Raw genomic sequence first — 20,752 nt, forward strand, 5'->3', positions numbered from 1 at the left:
ATTTCAATTTTAATTATTTGTTCGCTGAAATGCACATGCTGACATGTTACATTTTTTAATATTTCTAACCCTTCATGCTCTAACAAAACCGCGAAAGCGGTTTTTAGCACAGGCCAGCATGGTGAATGCTTTGCGCTGCTCCCGGCATTCATAGAGTTCCTATGAGCGTTGGGAGCAGCACAGAGCATTCAGCAAGCTAGCCTGTGCTAAAAAATGCTTCTGCGGTTTTGTAAAAGGGAGGGGGTGTGGTAAATGTAAAAAGGTTATAGAAGATTGTTGCTAATCTGTAATAGATGTTTCTGTAGACCAGTGTCCAGCACACCTTTTGAAGCTGCAGCACACTAAACTCGGGGCCGTGTCTGGAAGGCATGGATGTTGACGTGATGACATCATATACATGTGTGACATCATCACATTGACATGTATAAAGGCCCTCCAGAAGGGGCCCTGAGCTTGCTATTACTACACCAGTGGTGGTGGTGGTGGGGGAGGTGGTGTGAGAGGAGGAGGACTTGCCTCTCGTGGTGAGAGGCACATCCTGTAGGCCAGGGGTGCCCAACACGTCGATCGCGATCGACCGGTCGATCGGGAAGGCAACGCCAGTCGATCTCGTGTTGCCGTTCCAATCGGCCGGCCGATCAGCCTTCCTCTCCCCAAGGTTCCCCACCGGAATCTCCCCAAGGTTCCCCACGCACACTCATTCTTGCTGCGCCCTTCCTGCCCGACTGCGTCTTCCGACTGGGGGATGAAGTCACTTCCTTCGGGAGAAGGCGGGAGGGAGGTCTAGGGAAGTCACGACCCTTGAGAGCTGAGCGCCGGCTGCCCCTGGTGGAATTGACAAGCCAGACTGGAGAAAGGCGGTCGGGAGCAGGAGGTGCTCTGCCCAAAAATGCCGGAGCTGCTGCTGCTGCTCTGACGTCTTGAGCCTGAAAATGTGAAGTTGAGTGTCCTGCTAAAAAGAGACTGGAACGGCTCTCATGGAAGACTGGCTTTTTTTCTTTTCTTTTCCTCGGCCCTGGGGATCCAGAGATTTGGGCCTGCAGAAGCCTAACGCTGACCAGCATTCCTCTCCCCGACATCAATTCTTACATCGGAGAGGAATTTCTGGGCCAGCCAATCGCTGCCTGGCTGGCCCGGAACTTCCTCTCCGACATCAGAATTGAAGGGGAGCAGAATGCTGGTCAGTGCAAGGCTTCTGCATGCAGAGCTTGGGGGGGCGGTGGCTTGGAGGCCTGTTCCCCGGTGGCGACAGCAAACCTAGTGGCTTGGGGGAGGGCAGGGAGAAAGAAACAAAGGGGGCAAGCAGGGAGACAGAAAGAAAGTGGGCATGGAGAGAGAGAGAGAAAGAAAGAACAGGAGGCAGGGAGAAAGAAAGAAAAAGTTGGGGGAGAGAATGAGGTATGGAAGAGAGAAAGCATATAGGAGGCTGAAAGAAGGAGTGGGCTGAAATCAGAAGATGTCAGAAGAAGTGCAGCCAGAGTGAAGTGAGAAGAAGTCAGAAGAAGAAAGTGCAACCAGAGACTCATGAAATCATCAAACAAAAGTAGGAAAAATGATTTTATTTTCAATTTAGTGATCAAAATGTGTCTGTTTTGAGAATTTATATCTGCTGTCTATATTTTGCACTATGGCTCCCTTTTACTAAACCACAATAGCGGTTTTTAGCGCAGGGAGCCTATGAGCGTCGAGAGCAGCGTGGGGCATTCAGCGCAACTCCCTGCGCTAAAAACTGCTATGTGGTTTAGTAAAAAGGGAGGGGCTATATTTGTCTATTTTTGTATGGTTGTTATTGAGATGACATTGCATAGAGTCATCTGCCTTGACCTCTTTGAAAAAACCCGGAATATGAATGATAATTAACATTTTCTCTGCCTTTCAGTGTGCTTTGTGGGGGTTTTAAAAATTTTTTATTGTTGGTAGATCATTTTGACTTGGTCATTTTAAAAATAGCTCGCAAGCCCAAAAAGTGTGGGCACCCCTGCTGTAGGCAATCAGCCGGTGCCAGTGCCTTTTCTCCTCACCGGTGTCTCACGGCACACCCAGAATCTCGCTGCGGCACACAGTTTGCGATACGTTGCTATAGACACTGGATACCCCAAGTGGATGATGTCATTCCAAGGTGCACTGACAGAACAGCTCTCCCACAGCTTAGAAAGCTCTGCATGTGTCTGGCCCTTCCTGCACACAGCCATCTCCTCAGCCCCTCTGGTTAGTTCCATAGACCAAGAAAATAAGCGCAACTCTTAGGGAGCTGGGAGGGATGGGGGGAGCCTAAACAATCCAGCAGCCTATAAAAAGCACCTGTTACAGGTGAGTAACAATCTGGGAGGATATTCAAAGCGATTTACGCAGGCAGAAATTTAACTTAGAAACCTGATCTCAGTTATGCCGAGTCAATTCAATGCACTATTAATAAAGCTGTAATCCTCTGATTGCACTTTGTCATATACTGTATTTTTCGCTCCATAAGACACACTTTTTCCACCCCCAAAAAGGGGATGGAAATAAGGGAGCGTCTTATGAAGTGAATACCCAAACCCCCATCCGTTACCTTTTTGTAAATTCTGAGGCCCTCCCTTGCTGGATGCGGCGGCCTAGAGCACTCACAACTGATGCGGCTGCCTCTGAGTCCTCTTCCCTTGCAGCAGAGCGGTGAACAAGGCTGCCAGCATGGTTCCATGCCGCTTCCCTCGAGAGTTATTAATAGGAGAGTTCTCTCGGGAAGCGGCATGGGACCAGGCCGGCAGCCTTCTGCTGCAAGGGAAGAGGACTCCAAGGAAGCCACGTCAGTGCTCCAGGCAGCCACGTCCAGAAAGGGAGGGCCTCAGAATTTTAAAAAGGTAATGGTGGGGGGGGGGGAGGGAGGCCAGGAGCTGCCCTGCCTAATTAAAAATAGGTACCAGGGGGGTGGGCGGGGGCCTGCCTGCCTGCCTACATCCGAATTAAAAATAAGGAGGGCGAGGTTGGGCCTGCCTGCGGGGAGGCCTGGGAGGGGGGAAGCCTGATTGCCTGCCTGGGGGGGATACCTGGGAGGGGGGTAGGCCTGCCTGCCTGCTTGGTGGGTAGGCCTGGGAGGGGGTAGGGCTCCTACCAGCCTGCCTGGGGGAGCTGCCTAGAAGGGGGGCCTTCCTGAATGGGGGGGCTACCTGGGAGGGGGTAGGCCTGCCTGCCTGGGGGGGTATGCCTGGAAGGGGGAGTGCTCCTGCCTGCCTGGGGGGCTGCCTAGGAGGGGGGAGGCAAGCCTGCCTGCCGCTAGGCCTGCCTGCCTGCCAGACATTAGGCCTGCCTGCCCTGTCCCCTGTCCCGGCCTATCACTAGACCACCAGAGGGGGACAGGGTACAGAGCCTGGCAGGGAGGGGGAACAGGGTGCAGAGTTTGGCAAGGAGTGTGGGGTTGGGTGCAGAGCCTGGTAGGGAGAATTTGGTTCAGAATGGTTTTTTTTCTTGTTTTTCTCCTCTAAATCTAGGGTGTGTCTTATAGTCAGGTGCATTTTATGGAGCAAAAAAATATGGTAAGCATGGTCTGAAAGAGGCTGTTCAGGACAATGCAGCTTTACCCATGGTATCATCATACACTACAACACTAAGCAGGCAAACTCCATAACCACAGTACTTAAAAGATCATAACTCTTGGTACAACAATATTTGGACTGATCTTTTTTTAAATTAAACCAGCACTGCAGCCTTATTTGTGGATAGTTCCTATGTCTCCCTATACTGCTTCAGCTGCCAAACTCATGATGATATCCACATCATAGCACATTGTAGTTTATAGTCTTTGCTTTGGAGTTACTTTGGACTGTGACAAGCTAAATTTAACACTGGAGATTTAGGGAAAGGAATGTGTACACTTGTGTTCTTACCAATTCCATGAACAGGAAACTTGTTGGGGTTCATGCTGTGTCGTGATGCAGGAGACGTTATACAAGCTAATTCTTGAAAATCGCTTCTTTGAGTGCTCTGCATGTCGTAGGGAGAGAAGTATGGGGCGGATTTCGGTAGATCGCATGTCCACCAAACTCCCTTTGTAACAAAACACAAAAACATAAGAACATGATGGCAGAAAAATATCACATGACCTATTCATCCATTCCAAGTTTGTTTTGCTTTTGATATACCATCAATCCACAAAGCCAACTGAATGGTTCACTTTCTAACCAGGTACTCCTAAGTATTTTCCCTATCCATCCCAGCAGGCTCACAATCTTATCTATGATATCAGGGACAATAGGTGACTTGCTCAGGATTGCACGGAGAGGTGCTGGGACTGAGCCCACAACCTCAGGGTGTTGACCTAGCAGTCCTAACCAGTAGGCAACTCCTCTGCAAACCCTTCCTCTCTTTCAGAGATGCTCTGTGACTGTCACATGATATATGTGTAAAACAGGTTTTACATAGGGAAAGGGGGTCGTTTTATCAAATTTTCTGCACCTTTAAACATTAACTTGTAAGTTTCTCTGTTCTGTTGATTTTTCTTGGCTCATTATTCTTTCTTTTTTTGTGTTAACATATTTTATTGTGCTTCTAGTTAATTCTTGTTATGCTCAGATTATATGTATAAACTGCATAGTTATATTAAAAGAAGGTATTGTTCATTATGGTTCTGATAAATATGTTTTCTTTGATCCGACACACCTAACCAAATTTGTGGCATTGAAACGTCTTGAGAAAGGTGAAAAAATGGAAACAACAACAGAAATACATAATTAGCTCCCTGCGATTTCATCCATTTAGATTTTCTTAAGTATAAGATTAATCTTATGATCTTTTTGTTTTATTTCACCCTATTGAAGTCTAGGATCCAATAATTGTGGACTAGAGATTGTCTTTATAAGAAGATGTTATGATATTTAATATCTTCTATATTGTATTGTAATTTGTTTTCTTTTTCTTTACTTTTTTCAAAACAATCTTACTGTACAAGATGTTTATGCTTGGGAATAATGTATAAAATTATAAATAAATAATAATAATAAAAAGGTAAGAATCCTATGCAGTTCAACCTTCTTGTGACTGCTGATCATATTTATCTACATGATGATCCATGGGAAAGTGAAAAAAGCTTGAATGTGAAAAAGGTTTTTATTGTCAAGTATATTTTATTGAACTCAACAAGGGAAGGTACAAGAGCATAAAAAACCAAAGGAAATAAGCTCGCATTTAGGTAACAAGAAACAGCCCTAGAAAACCACCTCTACAGATGAAACCCCCCTGTACCCCCCAATTACAAAGCAAGCAACAAGATTCAGCATACAACAAATACAGCTCGAGATACAATCAAAGTACATCCCTCTCCCAACTCCCTCCACCCCACCCCCCTCTCCAGTCCTCCTTATGTGGAAACCCAAGAGAAAAGCAGAAAACAAATAAAAACGAAAACAAGCAGTAGGTGTGGGAAACCGAGCAAAACAAAAAGTCAACAATTTAAGAGGCGGCTACGTGCCACCGAAGTCACAGTGTTCCAAAAGGGCTCCCAGGTACGTTGAAAGGTACGTCCCAAGAGTGAAGAAAAGTCTTGTATATCCCTACGTTCCCACATCAACAGTGTGATCAGGCAACATCGCCAAAGGGAATAATCAGGTCCCTCTTTCTCCAGCCACTTAAGCAGAATGCATTTGAGGGCTGTCACCACAGTCCACCGAAGAAAGGCAGCAGTCCCTGGTCGTCGAGGTGAAAAGTGGAGGGGAACGCCAAAAATAAGCAGTGGGGAATGTTGAATAACAACATTCCAAATAGTTTCCACAAAGAGAAAAATAGCTTCCCAGAAGGACTGAATAACAGGACAAGTCCAGAACATATGTCCCAAGCAGGCATCAGGAGCGTCACAACGAGGACAGGCAGCAGAGGTGTGGAACCCTGCAAGGTGAGCCCTTTTAGGAGAGATATATAAGCGCAAAAAGCACTTTGTAATGCTGTTCCCAAAAGGTAGTATATTTGTAATAAACAGGCAGTTTGCGTATAGCACAAAGAATAACATCATCAGGCAATACTACCAAAAGATCTTGAGCCCAAGCGTCCCCGAGTTTAGTATGGTCAAGCATGGGGGATTCATCCTTCAAATCTCTATGATGAAATTTAAGGGGTACAGTGAGCCAAGGGTAAAAGCCATGGACAGTAGCTCCTGACAAGATGCCGTCAAATGGCAGAGTGGCAAAGAAGCAATATAATGACGGATTTGTAAATAAGCAAAGCCATCAGTACGAGGGATATTAAATTCCAGACACAACGTGTCGAAAGACTTAATCTTCCCTTCATCATCTAACAATTGAAACCGATAGTGAATCCCCCCTGCTTCCCAGCGAACAAAACAGGCCCCGAACACCCCAGGCAAAAAATTTCCATTAGAGCGTAAAGGCAAAAAGGGAGAGACATTAGAACTAAGAGAATGAAATTTGCAAACCCATTGCCAAGCCTTACGCAAGGGGTAGTGTAAGACCATGAGAGGAAGGGGAAGAGAATCAGATGGAGTCATAGGCACAGAATGTGTAGATAGGCACTGAAGTGTAGTTTAGTAAAACAAGAACGCTCCAAAGAAGTGTTAGTAAAGTGAGCCGTACCCCTAAAAAGATCATTAATATGACGCATACTGCAAACAATAGTCAGATGGCGAAGATTTAGTAAGCCCAAACCCCCCTTATACCAGGGATCACCAAGCACCGCCAGCAGAGGACCTCCTCTAGAGACGACTAGAACTCCCCTCCACCAAGCACAGCAGTCGCTGGCAACATCCATGAGCCACTGAGGTGCCAGCATCTGTAACTCAGGGACGCTACTGCTATCTGCCAAGCTTGGCAAAAGGGACCCCCGGCCAACTGCAAAGGAAGTCATCAGCTGACAGCTTGGAGGGTTCTCATCAGCTGAGTATTTATATTTTATATTTACATTAGAGGCTCTGGTAGAAACCCATTTACAAAGTATGTATTCTTCCCAATTAATATTTCCAAATTAATAAAGTGTCTTTGCTTATTTGTAAATGGGTCTCTACCAGAGCCTTTAATCCAGTAGCATAAAAAAATGAAATAACTATTTCTGAAGTTTATAGGGATGGGCGGGGACGGAGGGGATTCCTTGCGGGGATGGGTGGGGATGCAAGGGATTCCTCGCAGGGATGGGTGGGGACGGAGGGATTCCTCGTGGGGACGGGTGGGGACGGAGGGATTCCTCACGGGGATGGGTGGGATTTTGGCGGGGATGGGTGGGATTTCTGTCCCTGCGCAACTCTCTATTTCTCTCTTTCCTCTCCCTTCCCCCCACTTCCATAAGCATCTGTCCCCTTTCTTTCCCTCCAACCCAATTCCATCCAGTATCCTTTCCCCGCACACCAATTCCTTCAGCATCTGCCCCCTTTCTTTTCCTCCAACCTAATTCCATCCAGTATCCTTCCCCTTATGTCTCTCTCCCCTTTCCCTACACTCCAATTCCATCAGCATCTGCCCCCTTTCTCTCCTTCCACCATCTTTGCATACCACCCTGCCCCTTTCTCTCCCTCCACCACCCTTCTATGCTCCTATCTCCCTCCAAACCAGCAAGGTCCTGTAATGACTGCTTCTGCTGCCTCTGCTCCAAAAGATGTAAGTGACATTGGAGGGGCAGATGCAGGGAATTGTGGCAAGGTCCCGTGATGACTACGGCTGCTGGTCCACCCTCTCCAATGTCACTTACGTCTTCCAGAGCAGAGCCAGCAGACGCAGTCAACACTCGGTTTACGAGACAAGTTTTGCTCATCTTGCAAAACACTCGCAAACCGGGTTACTTACAAACCGAGGTTTGACTGTATTTGTAATCTTAGTTATTTCTGGGTGATGCCTTTATAGAGTGCATTGCAGTAGTCTAATCTTGATATAATGAGGGAGTGTATTAGGATGTTCAGGGAAGAAGGTTGTAGTAAATTTGCTATAGAACGGATCATTCATAGGCAGTAGAAGCAATTTGTACAACGGTACTGATCTGGTTATGATCATTTAATTTTTCATCAAGTGTTACGCCTAGAATTTTTATGGTATGTACTGTTTATAGAGGTGTTGATTTAAGGTAGACTGGTATTGAGATGTAGTGAGTATCCTTACATGGGAAAAGCATTATTTTATATTTGGATGTATTTAGCACTAGCATATTATCATTTAGCCATTGGCTAATGTGTTCTAGTTTCTGTTTAATGTTTTGGATTGCGTTTGAATCATTGGGAGCTATGGGGTGTAGTAGCTGAATGTCATCAGTGTAGACATAAATTGTGAATCCGATGGATTGTCCCAAGGTCAGTAGGGGGGCAGTGAAGATGTTAATGAGGAATGGGGAAAGAATCAAACCTTGTGGTATACCGTAATTTTGTTGGATGGAGTCAGATGAGATTTTATTTATTATTACCTTAGATGATCGTTCAGAGAAGTAAGAGGAGAACCAGTCTAGAGCTAGGTCCTTAATTCCTATAGTTTTAAGTAATTGTAAGAGAAGCGGGACTGTGAGAACTCCCGGCAGTCAATTAGCTCCAGGCAGGAGCAAAGGAAGGTTGCTTCTGCTGCGGTTCACTGCTGGACCACCAGGGACTTAACAGGTACGCGGAAGGGGCGGAAGGGAGATAACAGTTGTTTAAAGTCAGCCGGGGCAGGAGATGGAAGGGATCCCACCTGTCAGGGCCCACCGCTGGACCACCAGGGATTTAAAAGTATGGGGGGGAGGTGGTGGGAGGGAGATAAAAACTGTTGGGGCAGGAGACAGGAGGGCTTGCTCCTGTCCTGGCCTACTGCTGACCCACCAGGTCTTAACCGCAGGCCCAGCAAAGGACTGCAACAGGTTCGGGAGGGGGGTAGGTCAGTGCTCACCCGAACATAGACCAAGACCCCCATTCTTGGGCCATTTTTGGCCCCAAAATCTCAGTTTATATTTGAGTCTATACGGTAGTTGGATATTTTCTCTGATGCAGCCAGGTGGTCAGGCAAAACAAGGACTTTTGTCAGGATCATGGATTCTTTGTTGGATCAATGAAAATGATCAGTTTTTCTGGACCAATAGAATTATTCTTTGAAGATTTTTTGAACCTTTGTGACTGTGGACTACGTAACTGCTTCTTCAGCTAAAGCTAAGTGATTGAATAGTAATCCTGTGCATAGTAGTAGATTGGTCCTTTCTGAGATATTTATAACAAATGTATGTGGAATTTTTTTTATGCCAATGATAAGACTGAGGGCAGCTTCAAATTTTCTATGTTAATGCTGCCATGTAAGACTGAGGTTTTTTTTCCTCCACATTTTTGGGAAAAATATTTTTATTCAAAATTTTCAATACATACAAAATCAGAAATACAGAAACAGTTTGTATGAAATACCTTTCCCACCCTTCCTCCCCCTACCCCCCCTAGGCCCCACTCATCCACTCAACTGTACTATCCAGCCATTATACAATAAGATGCCAAGTTCCAGTGTGCCATGATGTTAAGAAATTATGGATTTAACAAGTGACTACGAGCCTTGTGAGTTTTCTCCACATTTTTTTGATGATTGCTGGATACTCTGAAGGTTCCTTCCACTGACTGGTTAGGTAACAATAAGAGATATAGTTGTGTCATTAAGTTTTGTTACCTTTTATGTACAATTCTATGTGCTTAGGTAACCCATTTGGAGAAAATGCCCCCAAGGTAATTCTATAAAATCATCCCTGTGCATAGGTATGTGGCCACATACTTTATATGCATAAATGATATCTTACCAAATGCTGACTGCATAAAAGTAAGCACTTTGAAATCAAGGAGCATATACTATACCAGTGGGAATACTTGGGCAGAGTTTGGTCAATCATGGTGGGTGTGCACAAGCATATACATAGATTATGAACTACTATAATTTACGTGCATACTTGAAAACTATAGGTACATTTTCACCTACTCTTAAGCTGGTGCAAATGCTCAGGCCTGGAATGCAGGTGTGCAATAGGCGACTTACACTTGTATTTTAAAAATAAAAGTACAGAAGTTACCCATATATCATTATAAAATAGCGCCTTCCCATGAGGACCTGTTATAAAATACCCTCTAATGACTAGATTCAGTAAATGACACACACATTTAGGCACCAAAAAAAAAAGCACCGAGCTCTATTCTCTAATTCACACTGGATTAGACTTTTCGGCGTGGTAACACACTAAACCCGGTGCCCCAGCCGGAAGGCCTCCAGTCCTGCACAGAGGCCCTCCGGACACAACACTAAACCTGTCACTTTGCCAATGGGGGTTCTGGAGGAGGGGAGATGCGGGAAGAGGAGGAGAGTCGCTGGCAAAGAAGAGAGTTGTCGGCGCTGGCTGACTGCCCACAGGATGTGCCTCTTGCTCCGAGAGGCACGTCCTGTAAACAGTCAGCTGGTGCTGGCACCTCTCCTCCTTACCGGTGTCTCGCAGCACACCTGGAATCTGCTGCGGCACACTGTTTGCGACACACTGCTCTAATCATTGCTCCATGTTGGGCACCATTTAGAGAATAGCACATAGCGCCAGGATCCACACTCAGCTTTGGGCGTGAGGATTTACACCAAGTGAAACCTGCTGTAAATCCTTGCATGGGTCCCCCAAATTACATAATAGTGTGTGTATCTTTAGTGAATGCCCATGATCCATTCATGCCCCTCCCATAGCCACGCTCCTTTCCAGTTACATATTAAAATATTTGCACGCTCATCTTTATAGTGTATAGAAATATGTGCATTCAAATCCAAATTATTGCTAATTAATGCCAATAATTGATTGTTAGCAGTCAATTATTGGTGCTAATTGGCTTGGTACTCAATGACATTGCATGTGTAACCAAATTTGTGTGTGCAACACTGGGCACCATAGATGCAATCTTGGGGAATAGCGTACACACAAGAATTTACACCTTTGGAATAGGCATAATCTTGATCACTGACAACCGTGCACTACTGGAAGTGTGATTTGGGAGCCTGTTTTATAGGGCACATAGTTGCCTATGTTGTCTTTATAAAATATGTTTAAAACAGGCACTTTTTTGAACTTCTTGTACAGGAGTTCTGCTATAAAATTATCCCTGTAATATGCGTAGAATGGTGACCCATCAAATGCGTACACAATTGCGCCCCGACAATTGCGTGCACTACAAATGCGTGCACTGAATGGGAGGTGACCTGTCAAATGCGCCCCGACGGTGGATACTATTTTGTCTTTTTGAGGGTTACAAAGTAGAGAATGACATGGTGACAAAATTCATCACCGTTCCCATCCCCGCAGATAACCGCGGGAAATAATCCCATGTCATTTTCTAGTGTCTATTTCAACCTCGGTCCTTCTACACCAGCATTCTTCAAAGCAAAGCTTGCGGGTCAGTGGTTGTGGCCATTCATACTCTGATTCTTATGGGAGCCAAGGATAATGAAGTCATTGTGACATCACTGATGTGATTGGCTCTTAGGCACTGGTGGAATGAGGCATTATGACATCACAATATCTGCTCTGGAATGTTGCTGCTCAATCTCAGCATTCTTCAAAGCAAAGCTTGAGGGTCAGTGGTTGTGGCCATTCATACTCTGATTCTTCCCTCTCTCCTTAAAGAATGACATGAAGATGGTTTCCTGCGGTTATCCATGGGGACGGGAACGGTGATTAATTTTGTCACCGTGTCATTCTCTATTACAAAGTAACCCTCTGTTTTTGAGGAGAGGTGGAGGGGGACTTCCCCCCCCCCACTACAGTTAAAAAATTCACTTGCTATCTAGTGTTAGGATAAGGTTTACATCATGATTATGGGAACCCTTTACATAAGTGATATCTGAAAGGGCTTGATTTCCTCAGACTCCTCAGGCCCTGTTCCTTGGGAGGGGGCCTGAGGAGTCTGAGAAAATCGGGGCCTTCCTGATATCAACTTATGGCAGATTCAGTCACAAGGTGCAATGACGGGCCGTAATTCATGTGCGCGAACTTGTCCTTGTGCGCAATTGCTGGGGTGCATTTGTCGTTCGCAGATTTGTCGGTGTACCGCTTAAAACTGGTTACGCAGCTTTGCAGAACTTGTTTGGTGCTACATTTTTCAAAGGAAAACTTCCTAGACTGATTTGAAAAATGATTTACCTGTTCATTCATGGTATCTGCTGTTTTCATGTGGCAAACAGGCTCATTAAAATATCTGGAATTATTTTCAATGAATTTTGCATAATATGGATGAGGAACATTGTGTCGATTTGGTGATTTTGGATGCACTGAAGGCTCCTTGATTTCCCATGGGTGTAACGGACCATACCATTCCATTCCCAGGTTCACATCTGATACTTTTGCATGAAATATACGGAATGTATTTGGGCTGAAAATATTAGGAAAAATGTTAACACAAGGCAATAATAGATTGGTTTTGATTTTGTGATAGTTAAAAATTTATGTTTGGAATTATCTTCAGTTGTCTGAAATGCCTTATGCTAACCATTACATATTCCATTAGAAGTACTGTCAGACAGAAATAAGCCAAATAAATAGTTTTTTTAAATAATTGTCAATAGTTTGCTTTATTATTGTGTCAAGTTCATAACCACAGGGCTTTGGCTCATTTGTTATTTGAGTATATTTGCATGATTGCTCCTGCTGAGTGTGGCTGCCTGTGTGTTTGCCTGCCTGCCTATGTGTTTGCCTCTAGAAGTGTGTGTGGTCAGGCCTTTATGTTTGTATATGCCTGCAGTACTAGTGGTATGCCTAGATGAAGAAATTAGGTCTTACCTGCTAATTTTCTTTCCTTTAGTCAGACCAGTCCAGACCAGACCTTGTGGGTTAGGTCCATCAACCAGCAGATGAAGACACAGAAATATAAAAGTCCTGTGTGCTTTGCCCTATAAGATCCTATATGGGTGCCGTGTAGCATAAGCTCATCAGTATTTCAAATGACAAACCGCTCACGTAGAAATAATGTGAGACTTTTAGGGTTAGAGGAAGGGGCCAAAGAGAAAGATGCTATTGCATTTCTGGAATCTTTTCATTCCATCTCCAATCTTATGACAATATCAGACAACTTCAAAACATTCAGAAAAGAAATCAAAACCCTGCTTTTCAAAAAATTCATCCAAATATCTTAACCCCTCCTCTTTTACCTCCAGAAGATTCACCTACCTTCAGATAACCTTCCCCCAAATTACTCACCTTAACACCTTCCAATTAAACAAATACCATAAATAGATTGTAACCTACCCTCTCTAACTGCATTCCATATGTATTTTTCATACAGTTCTTCACTGTCAGTTTAATTTCCATCCTATAAGTTCACATAGAATTTTTCTTTTTTCAACCATCTTTATTTTCTCTTCTTTATTAATTTCCAGGTACTTTAGTTAGATTGTGAGCCTTCGGGACAGTAAGGGAATTTTTTAAGTACCTTCTTACTTCTCATTTATAATCTTAATGCATATTTTCTTCAAACCGCTTAGAACCTAACGGATGTAGCGGTATATAAGAAATAAATTACATTACATTACATTACATTTTCTTCCAAAAATATTTAAGATTAATACAAGATTTTCATTAGAGATAGAACATGCCCATAGAATTCCAGTGAGAAAATCTAACGGTCAAATGACTCCTAGACCTCTGATTTTTCGTATGTTACGATATCAGCAGGCTATAGAAATATTGAAACTGGCCAAAGAAAGTAGAAACATGGAGTTCAAAGGAAAAAAAAATTACTTTGTTCCTGATTTCACCAGTACAACGGCTAATTTAAGGAAACAAATGTTATCATTTAGACCACAACTGAAGCAACTGGGGGCACGATTAAGCCTTTTTTGCCCTGCTATCATGAAAGTCACATATAAGAATATAACCTCTCAATTTGATAGTCCGGAAAAGCTAAAATATTTTATTTCTCAGCAGGAGGAACCCATGTATTAATGTTTTACCAACTCAAAACACATCTAGGTTATGTGAATGCACCTGGAGTAGTAAAGAAAAGAGGATTACAGTTGCGGATATGAAAATCACATTTCTTTTTCATCTTAAAAAGGATAAATTTGAAAGGGAAGAATTTCATTCCAGTTGAGTGAATACATTGGGATGAATTGCACAAAGGATTCTGATTTGACAGTTGAATGACATTGCGTTATGTTACCATTGAGACGAAGACTGCATCCGATTTCATGAAAGTGTCAATGATTGGCTGGTTCACGAGATAATAGACTGACTGCGTAATGATGTTTGTGTAAGGTTGTTGGTGGTAATAACAATAACATTAATGCATGCGCTCAAGGCTACGTTAGCGTCAACATCATCATCATCAAAAGGTCAACAGGAAATAAATGTGACAACTACTAGGTCAACATTTATCGGAACTTTTTTATTTTCAGAAAGAAAGAACACGGACATCTCTATCAAAAAGGTCTCGGAGGTAATTTAAACAAGGAGTGTTTTCAAGAGTTAATGTTGGATAATGAAGAGACTCGGGCAAATAGGCTGAAGATTGTCAGATTGATATATATCTTAATGGAATTGCAGACTTTGATGTATAATACGGTTTCGTTTGACAGTGAGAAAAATTTAACTCGGAAGCTACTGTGCTTTTTGAAAGAAATTATAGTTAGAATGTATATGATGAAAGAGTAAATGCTTAAATTGGAATAAGTTGAACTGATGAATGTTTGGAACATGTTGGTAAGTAAAGATGAATTAATTTTGAGGAATAGAAATTAGAAATGAAAAGCTGGTTTCTTTATGAGTCATTGGGGAAAAAAATAATAATAATTAAAAAAATGCATATATAGGGAAAATTAATGATATCTGTAATGATATATTATTTTATATAGAGAAATGTTTAAATGATTAGAGTTTATATTGATATGGGTAGATAAATATAAAATACTTTAAAAAGGGGGGAGGGGAAAATGATAAATAGAAGGATGGCTTTTGAAGATTAATTTAAATCTAATCTAATCTAATCCTTAGGTTTGTATACCGCATCATCTCCACGTTCGTAGAGCTCGACGCGGTTTACAGTAGGAGAAATAGGAAGTGGTAATATAATGAGAAAAGTTAGATAAAATTGGTAGCTTATTGCTTATTTATAATAGAAATAAGAGGAATTTTATTTAGCCTATATTAAGCAATAGGAAAATATATAATAAAGGAGGATATAAATCCATTTTTTCCAATGTTGTAGGGATTTTAGAATTTATTACTCAAAGGTATAAGAGTTGCATGAGGATTTTCTACTAAAACTTGTAAATTGGTAAATGCAAATAATAGTAAGATTGAATATACATTATAGTACTTTTAAGGAATATGTATTTTTTCATTGGATTTTTAAAATATGGGGACAATATAAAGTTGTAATTTGTGAACTGATTCATCTATATATATTAACTTCATTTTTATAAGCAACTAGATAACATTATTTTCTGAGATGATAATGGATTATAGTAAGTTAAAGATGACAATATATGGGAAAATTAAAATGAAATATTTCATTAGGATATACTAGAGAGTTGTGTAGATAATAGCATAATTGAATGGGTAATGAACATTTTTAAATTGGTTATGTATGTTATTGGTTCAGATATTTATTTAAATAATAAGAAGTATTCTAGATACAATCTGAAATATAGTTAATTAATCACATGAGTTCTTTATAATATCTAAGCTCGTAAGCATTATATGACACTTAAATGATTGATTGTGGAAAAGCTTATAGTAGTTTTTAATAAGGTTGATTATAAGTTAACAGAATAATTTGACATATTAATTTATTATTGGCTATTTAATTTTTCAATTGGAAGATGCATTATTTATAATGAATAATTGTGGATAACCTGGGGGGAGTTTTACAGTTACTTGTCTTTATAGGTGTTCTCAAGTATTCGTACTATATATATGGGTAGAGGGAGGGTATTTTAATGGGTTATGAATAGGGGTGTATAGATGTGTAATGAGGAAACAAAGGAAGGGTATGACATTGAATTATTATATGTTATCTTTGATGAACAGGATAGTAATAATTGTGTAAATGGATCTAAAAATCTTCTTGTTAAATGTCAATGGGCTAAATCACCCTATTAAATGTAAAAGAACACTTAATTTTTTAAATCAACAGGCCGCAGATATCTATTTTATATAGGAGGCACATCTATCTGAAATAGAATCAAAAAAGTTAAAAACAGGATGGATAAAACATTGTTTTTACACTCCAGCGGTAGGGAAAAAAGCTGGAGTGGCTATTCTGATTCATAAAAGGTGTACGGCTATATTTACTTTTAAAAATAGAGATCCCTCAGGAAGATGGGTGCATACAGAAATGAAGTTTGGGGAAAATTCTTTGGCGCTCGTTAATATCTATGCCCCTAATTCTAATCAATCAGAATTTTTTATATCCATACAAAAATTGCTATTGCCACTAGCTACTTCTAAATTAGTGGTAGCTGTAGACTTTAATGCTGTAATGGACCCATTGTCAGACAAAAATCCTAGTAGGATAATTAAATCAATGGGATTAAATAACATGGTACAATCTTGTGGTTTAAAAGATATTTGGAGGATCCTGCATTTTAATGATCGGGAATTTTCATTTTGTTCTCATGTTTATAATTCATTTTCAAGGATAGATATTTTTGTTTCAGATTCATTAGTACAAAAAGTGACTAAAGCTAATATAGATCCAATCATCTTATCAGATCATGGAGGTGTTTGGATTGAATTGAGGGTGAATGAAGAAAATATGGGAAGACCTGTTTGGAGATTTAATAATACATGGCTTGCAGATTCAAACTTTATTGAGGAAATTCAACAAAAAATGGAGGAATATTTTCAAATCAATGCATCAGAAGAAATTTCAGAGGAAATATTATAGGATGCTTTTAAAGCAACCATTAGGGGACAAATCATTTCATTTGCAACACATGTTAGGAAAAAAACTTAATATAGAGTTTACTTATCACCATGTCACAGTCTCTAGGTTTTACAACTTTTTCTTACGCTGACGACATTCAGCTCATGCATCCTTTCAATCCAGAAAATGCAGATGAAATAAAAATTATCAACGGTAAATTAGAAAAAATGAATAACTGGTTAAACAACAACAAACTGGTCCTGAACATCCAAAAAACAAAAACTATGCTCTTCAATTGGAAAGGAGATATATTTCAAAACATACCTTTCATACTTAATAACACTCCCATAGAATCAGTATCAAAGCTGAAAATCCTTGGCGTAATAATAGATGTAGATCTATCTTTTCATGATCATATTAGTGAAATAGTAAGATCATGTTTTTACAGATTACGGCTCTTACGTTCAATTTCTACTTTCTTGGATGATAAATCACTCAATATTTTAGTTCACTCTCTTATCATCTCTAAACTGGACTACTGTAATTCTCTCCTAATCAACATAACTCAAAAAGAAAATAGACGTCTCCAAATCGTCCAAAATACATCATGCAAATTAATTCATAAAGCAAAGAAATTCGATCATGTTACCCCCTTATTAATCAAATCACATTGGCTTCCCATAACTCATCGAATTACCTTTAAAACTTTATTTTTGGTTTACAAAACGCTGACCTTTAACGAACCCCAATTCATTGCAAAAATGATTGTCCCATACAAATCCTCTCGTCCGTTAAGATCCTCCTCATTGCAATTACTTTCAATCCCTTCGCTAAGAATCATAGGTACAAGACGAAATGATATGTTTTCTGTGAAAGCCCCTACATTATGGAATTCCCTTCCAAACTATATTAAAAGCGAAACAGACCTTGTCACATTTAAGAAAATTTTAAAAACATATCTATTTCAAGATGCATACGACTCATAGAACATAACTTTTCAAGTTTTCACATTCTTATTAGATTTTCTTAACCCATTATTACCTAATGTGCATTCCTTTTGAAGTTAATTTCTATTGTAAAACAACATTGTAACTTTTTCCCTTTTTTCCCAACCCCTCGTGTCAGTCCAATATTGTCTGTCTTTTAATTGACTTTTGTTATCTAAATGTATTACCACAATCTGATGGTTTTTATATTGTACATCGCTTAGATATTATTATAAGCGATTTATCAAATAAAGATTAAACTTGAAACTTACTAATTTGGAAAAAAAGATTAAGGATTTAGAAACAAAATTATCAGCAAATTGGGAAAAAAATTATTTACAAGCTCTATTAAAGGTTCACATATAAATATAATGAGATTTCCTCACAGCTGGGAAGGAAAGATTTGTTTTTACAACAAGCTCTGTATTATGGAAACTCGAATAAAGCGGGAAGATTACTAGCTTAAAGCAAAAAAAAGGAAAGTAAAAATAATTGCCATTAAAGATGAAAAAGGTGACACTCATTTACAAAGTACAAATATTCTGAAAGTTTTTAAATTTTTACAAATCTTTGTATTCTTCTTAGCTTTATTCAAACAAAGAAAAAGATGGTGTAGAATTTTTAAAATTAATTAAAGGTCCCAAAATTCCCGAGCATATAAAAGATAGTCTTGAAAAGCCCATATCGATAAAGGAATTACAAACAGCATTGAAGTCCCTTAGAGTTGGATCCGCTCCAAGTGGTGAAGGTTACACAGTGAAATTTTATAAATCATTTCAAAATACCCTATCACCTTAGTTGAGCCTGATATAAATTTAACAAATAACTAAAGGTTGCATTTTAGGTACTATGGCAGAATCCTTAACTATTGTTTTGCCGAAGCCAAATAAAGATCCTACATTGGTTTCAAACTACAGACCTATTTCTTTGATAAATGTAGATGGTAAAATCTTGGCTAAATTATTAGCTTTACGCTTGGCTAAGGCTCTCCCTTATATCATTGGAATGCACCAAACTAGGTTTTGTTGCTCAAAGACATTCTTCTAACAACACTAGCATTACATATGTTAAGTCTATCAAAAATGATTAATGATCCGGCCTTCACTGTATCCTTGGATGCTTAAAAGGCATTTGATCGGGTTGAATGGACCTTCATGTATCAAGCGATGGATTGGTTTGGAATTGGGTCTGGATTTATTCAAATGATTCAAACCTTGTATAGCTCCCCTTCTGCCAGATTGTACATTAATAATACTTTCTCAGAGAGTTTTTGTCTGGGGAGGGGTGTTAGGCAAGGATGTCCATTATCTCCTTTACTGTTTGATATTGTTTTGGAACCCTTATTATTAACAGAGGAGATTCAGGCTATTCCTTATGCAGGTCGGGAATATAAAGTCTCTGCTTATACAGATGACATTTTGCTTCACCTGAGGAATCCAGAAACAATCATTCCACATTTACTTGATTTGATTGAAAAATTTGGGAAATTTTCAGGGTATAAGATAAATTGGAGTAAATCCGAGGTTCTCCCTTTACACGTTCACTGTACCAAGGGATTATTTGATAAATTTTCTTTCTTGTGGAAAGAAGGAGGTATTAAATATTTAGGTATTTGGATCCAAAAAACACTGGAAGAAACGATGCAAGTAAATGAAAAATCCATATTGCTAAAGGTCTGAGAGATGTGTCAGCATTGGAATCCACTGCATTTGTCATGGTGGGGGAGAGTTCAGACTGTAAAAATTATGATTTTGCCAGTAGTTTGCTACCAATTAGGGATGATACCAGTTTACTTTCAGGGGTCTTTCTATAAAAAATTAAATAATATTCTTGTTAAATTTATTTGGCTGGGTAAAAATGCTAGAATTGCTATGGTAACTTTACAAAAGCCGATTGCGGAGGGTGGGGGTAAATTTTCCCAACTTTTATAGGTATCACTAGGCCTATATTATGCGCCAAGGAATGTATTGGATCCTCCCAGAGCTTATGGAACATATGCCAGATTGGTTACATCTAGAATGGAAAATTATGTCCCCAATGTGACTTGTACAAAATAACTCCTCAACAATTTTGCCAAAGATACTTAAAAGATCCAAAAATGAGGCAAAACCTAGTCTAAGGGTTCTGAGAGTGCTAAACGCAAAAAGCAACACACCTGAGTTAAATAACCAAGGTAAATAATCAATAATAAATTAATAACGTGATAGAGGCCACCTCAGTGTGAGGGTCAGCGAAGGGAGAAAAACTCCAGCGCTTCACACAAAAGAACAAAAGTACAATACTCTTGCCTGCACACCATCACTGGTGGCCTCATGTGTGCATAAAACAAATCAATAGTAATAAACCACAATCAGGTGATAATAATACTCAATGTGAAGGATTCAAAAAGCACTCAGAGAACCCTCCCCAGCCAACTCCCACAAATGCAAAGAACAGAGGCCACAACCAACTTATCTTCAAGCAATGATGGAACTGTTGAAAATAGCTGAGTGCCGAATGGCGGGTTCAACCAAGCCCGGTTTCGGGAGATTACCGTCCCTTCCTCAGGAACTCTCAGATGGAAGTACTTGTACATGTGACTTGCACATGTACTAAGTATCAGATTACCTAGTTATGCTAGAGATAATGTTATTTTATTGGATACATGGAAAACAATTAAATGTATTGATAAATTAACAGATGTTCCTATAATGAAATCTACTTTCAGTCCTTGTGGTTAAATTCCATGATTCAAGTGGGCGGTGCTGGGATCGCCTGGAAGAATTGGATGCAGGCAGGAATTCGGACATTGGATGATATTGTATCTAATGAGAAACTGCTGGAATTTTCACAATTGCAACAATTATTTGGTATTTTGAATTCTCAACAGTATAGGTGGTTGCAGTTGAAGCAGGCCATTCGGAGTGGGTTCCCTGAATGGAAAAATTTAAAAAATTATTTTAGTCTGCAAATCCTTTGCTACCAGACAGATTTAATAGGA

The 20,752-nt window shown here is 40.3% G+C and overlaps 1 protein-coding gene across 3 annotated transcripts in view; it reads right to left on the reverse strand.

Annotated features, from left to right (window-relative positions):
• The window catches only part of C3H2orf73 (chromosome 3 C2orf73 homolog), a 59,557-nt gene that overhangs the window by 26,087 nt on the left and 12,718 nt on the right, over positions 1–20,752 (reverse strand). For 2 of the 3 annotated variants that reach the window (XM_033935727.1, XM_033935728.1), the window contains exons 2-3: positions 12,067–12,295; positions 3,864–4,023 (exon numbers count right to left, since the gene is read on the reverse strand). In XM_033935727.1, the coding sequence (XP_033791618.1) occupies positions 3,864–4,023; positions 12,067–12,295 (389 nt within the window). Of the gene's footprint in view, positions 1–3,863; positions 4,024–12,066; positions 12,296–20,473; positions 20,685–20,752 lie in introns of all 3 variants that reach the window. The other variant, XM_033935729.1, reaches the window with a different exon arrangement.

Source organism: Geotrypetes seraphini, chromosome 3 (assembly GCF_902459505.1).
Source record: "Geotrypetes seraphini chromosome 3, aGeoSer1.1, whole genome shotgun sequence".
In the NCBI taxonomy this organism is placed as follows: domain Eukaryota; kingdom Metazoa; phylum Chordata; class Amphibia; order Gymnophiona; family Dermophiidae; genus Geotrypetes; species Geotrypetes seraphini.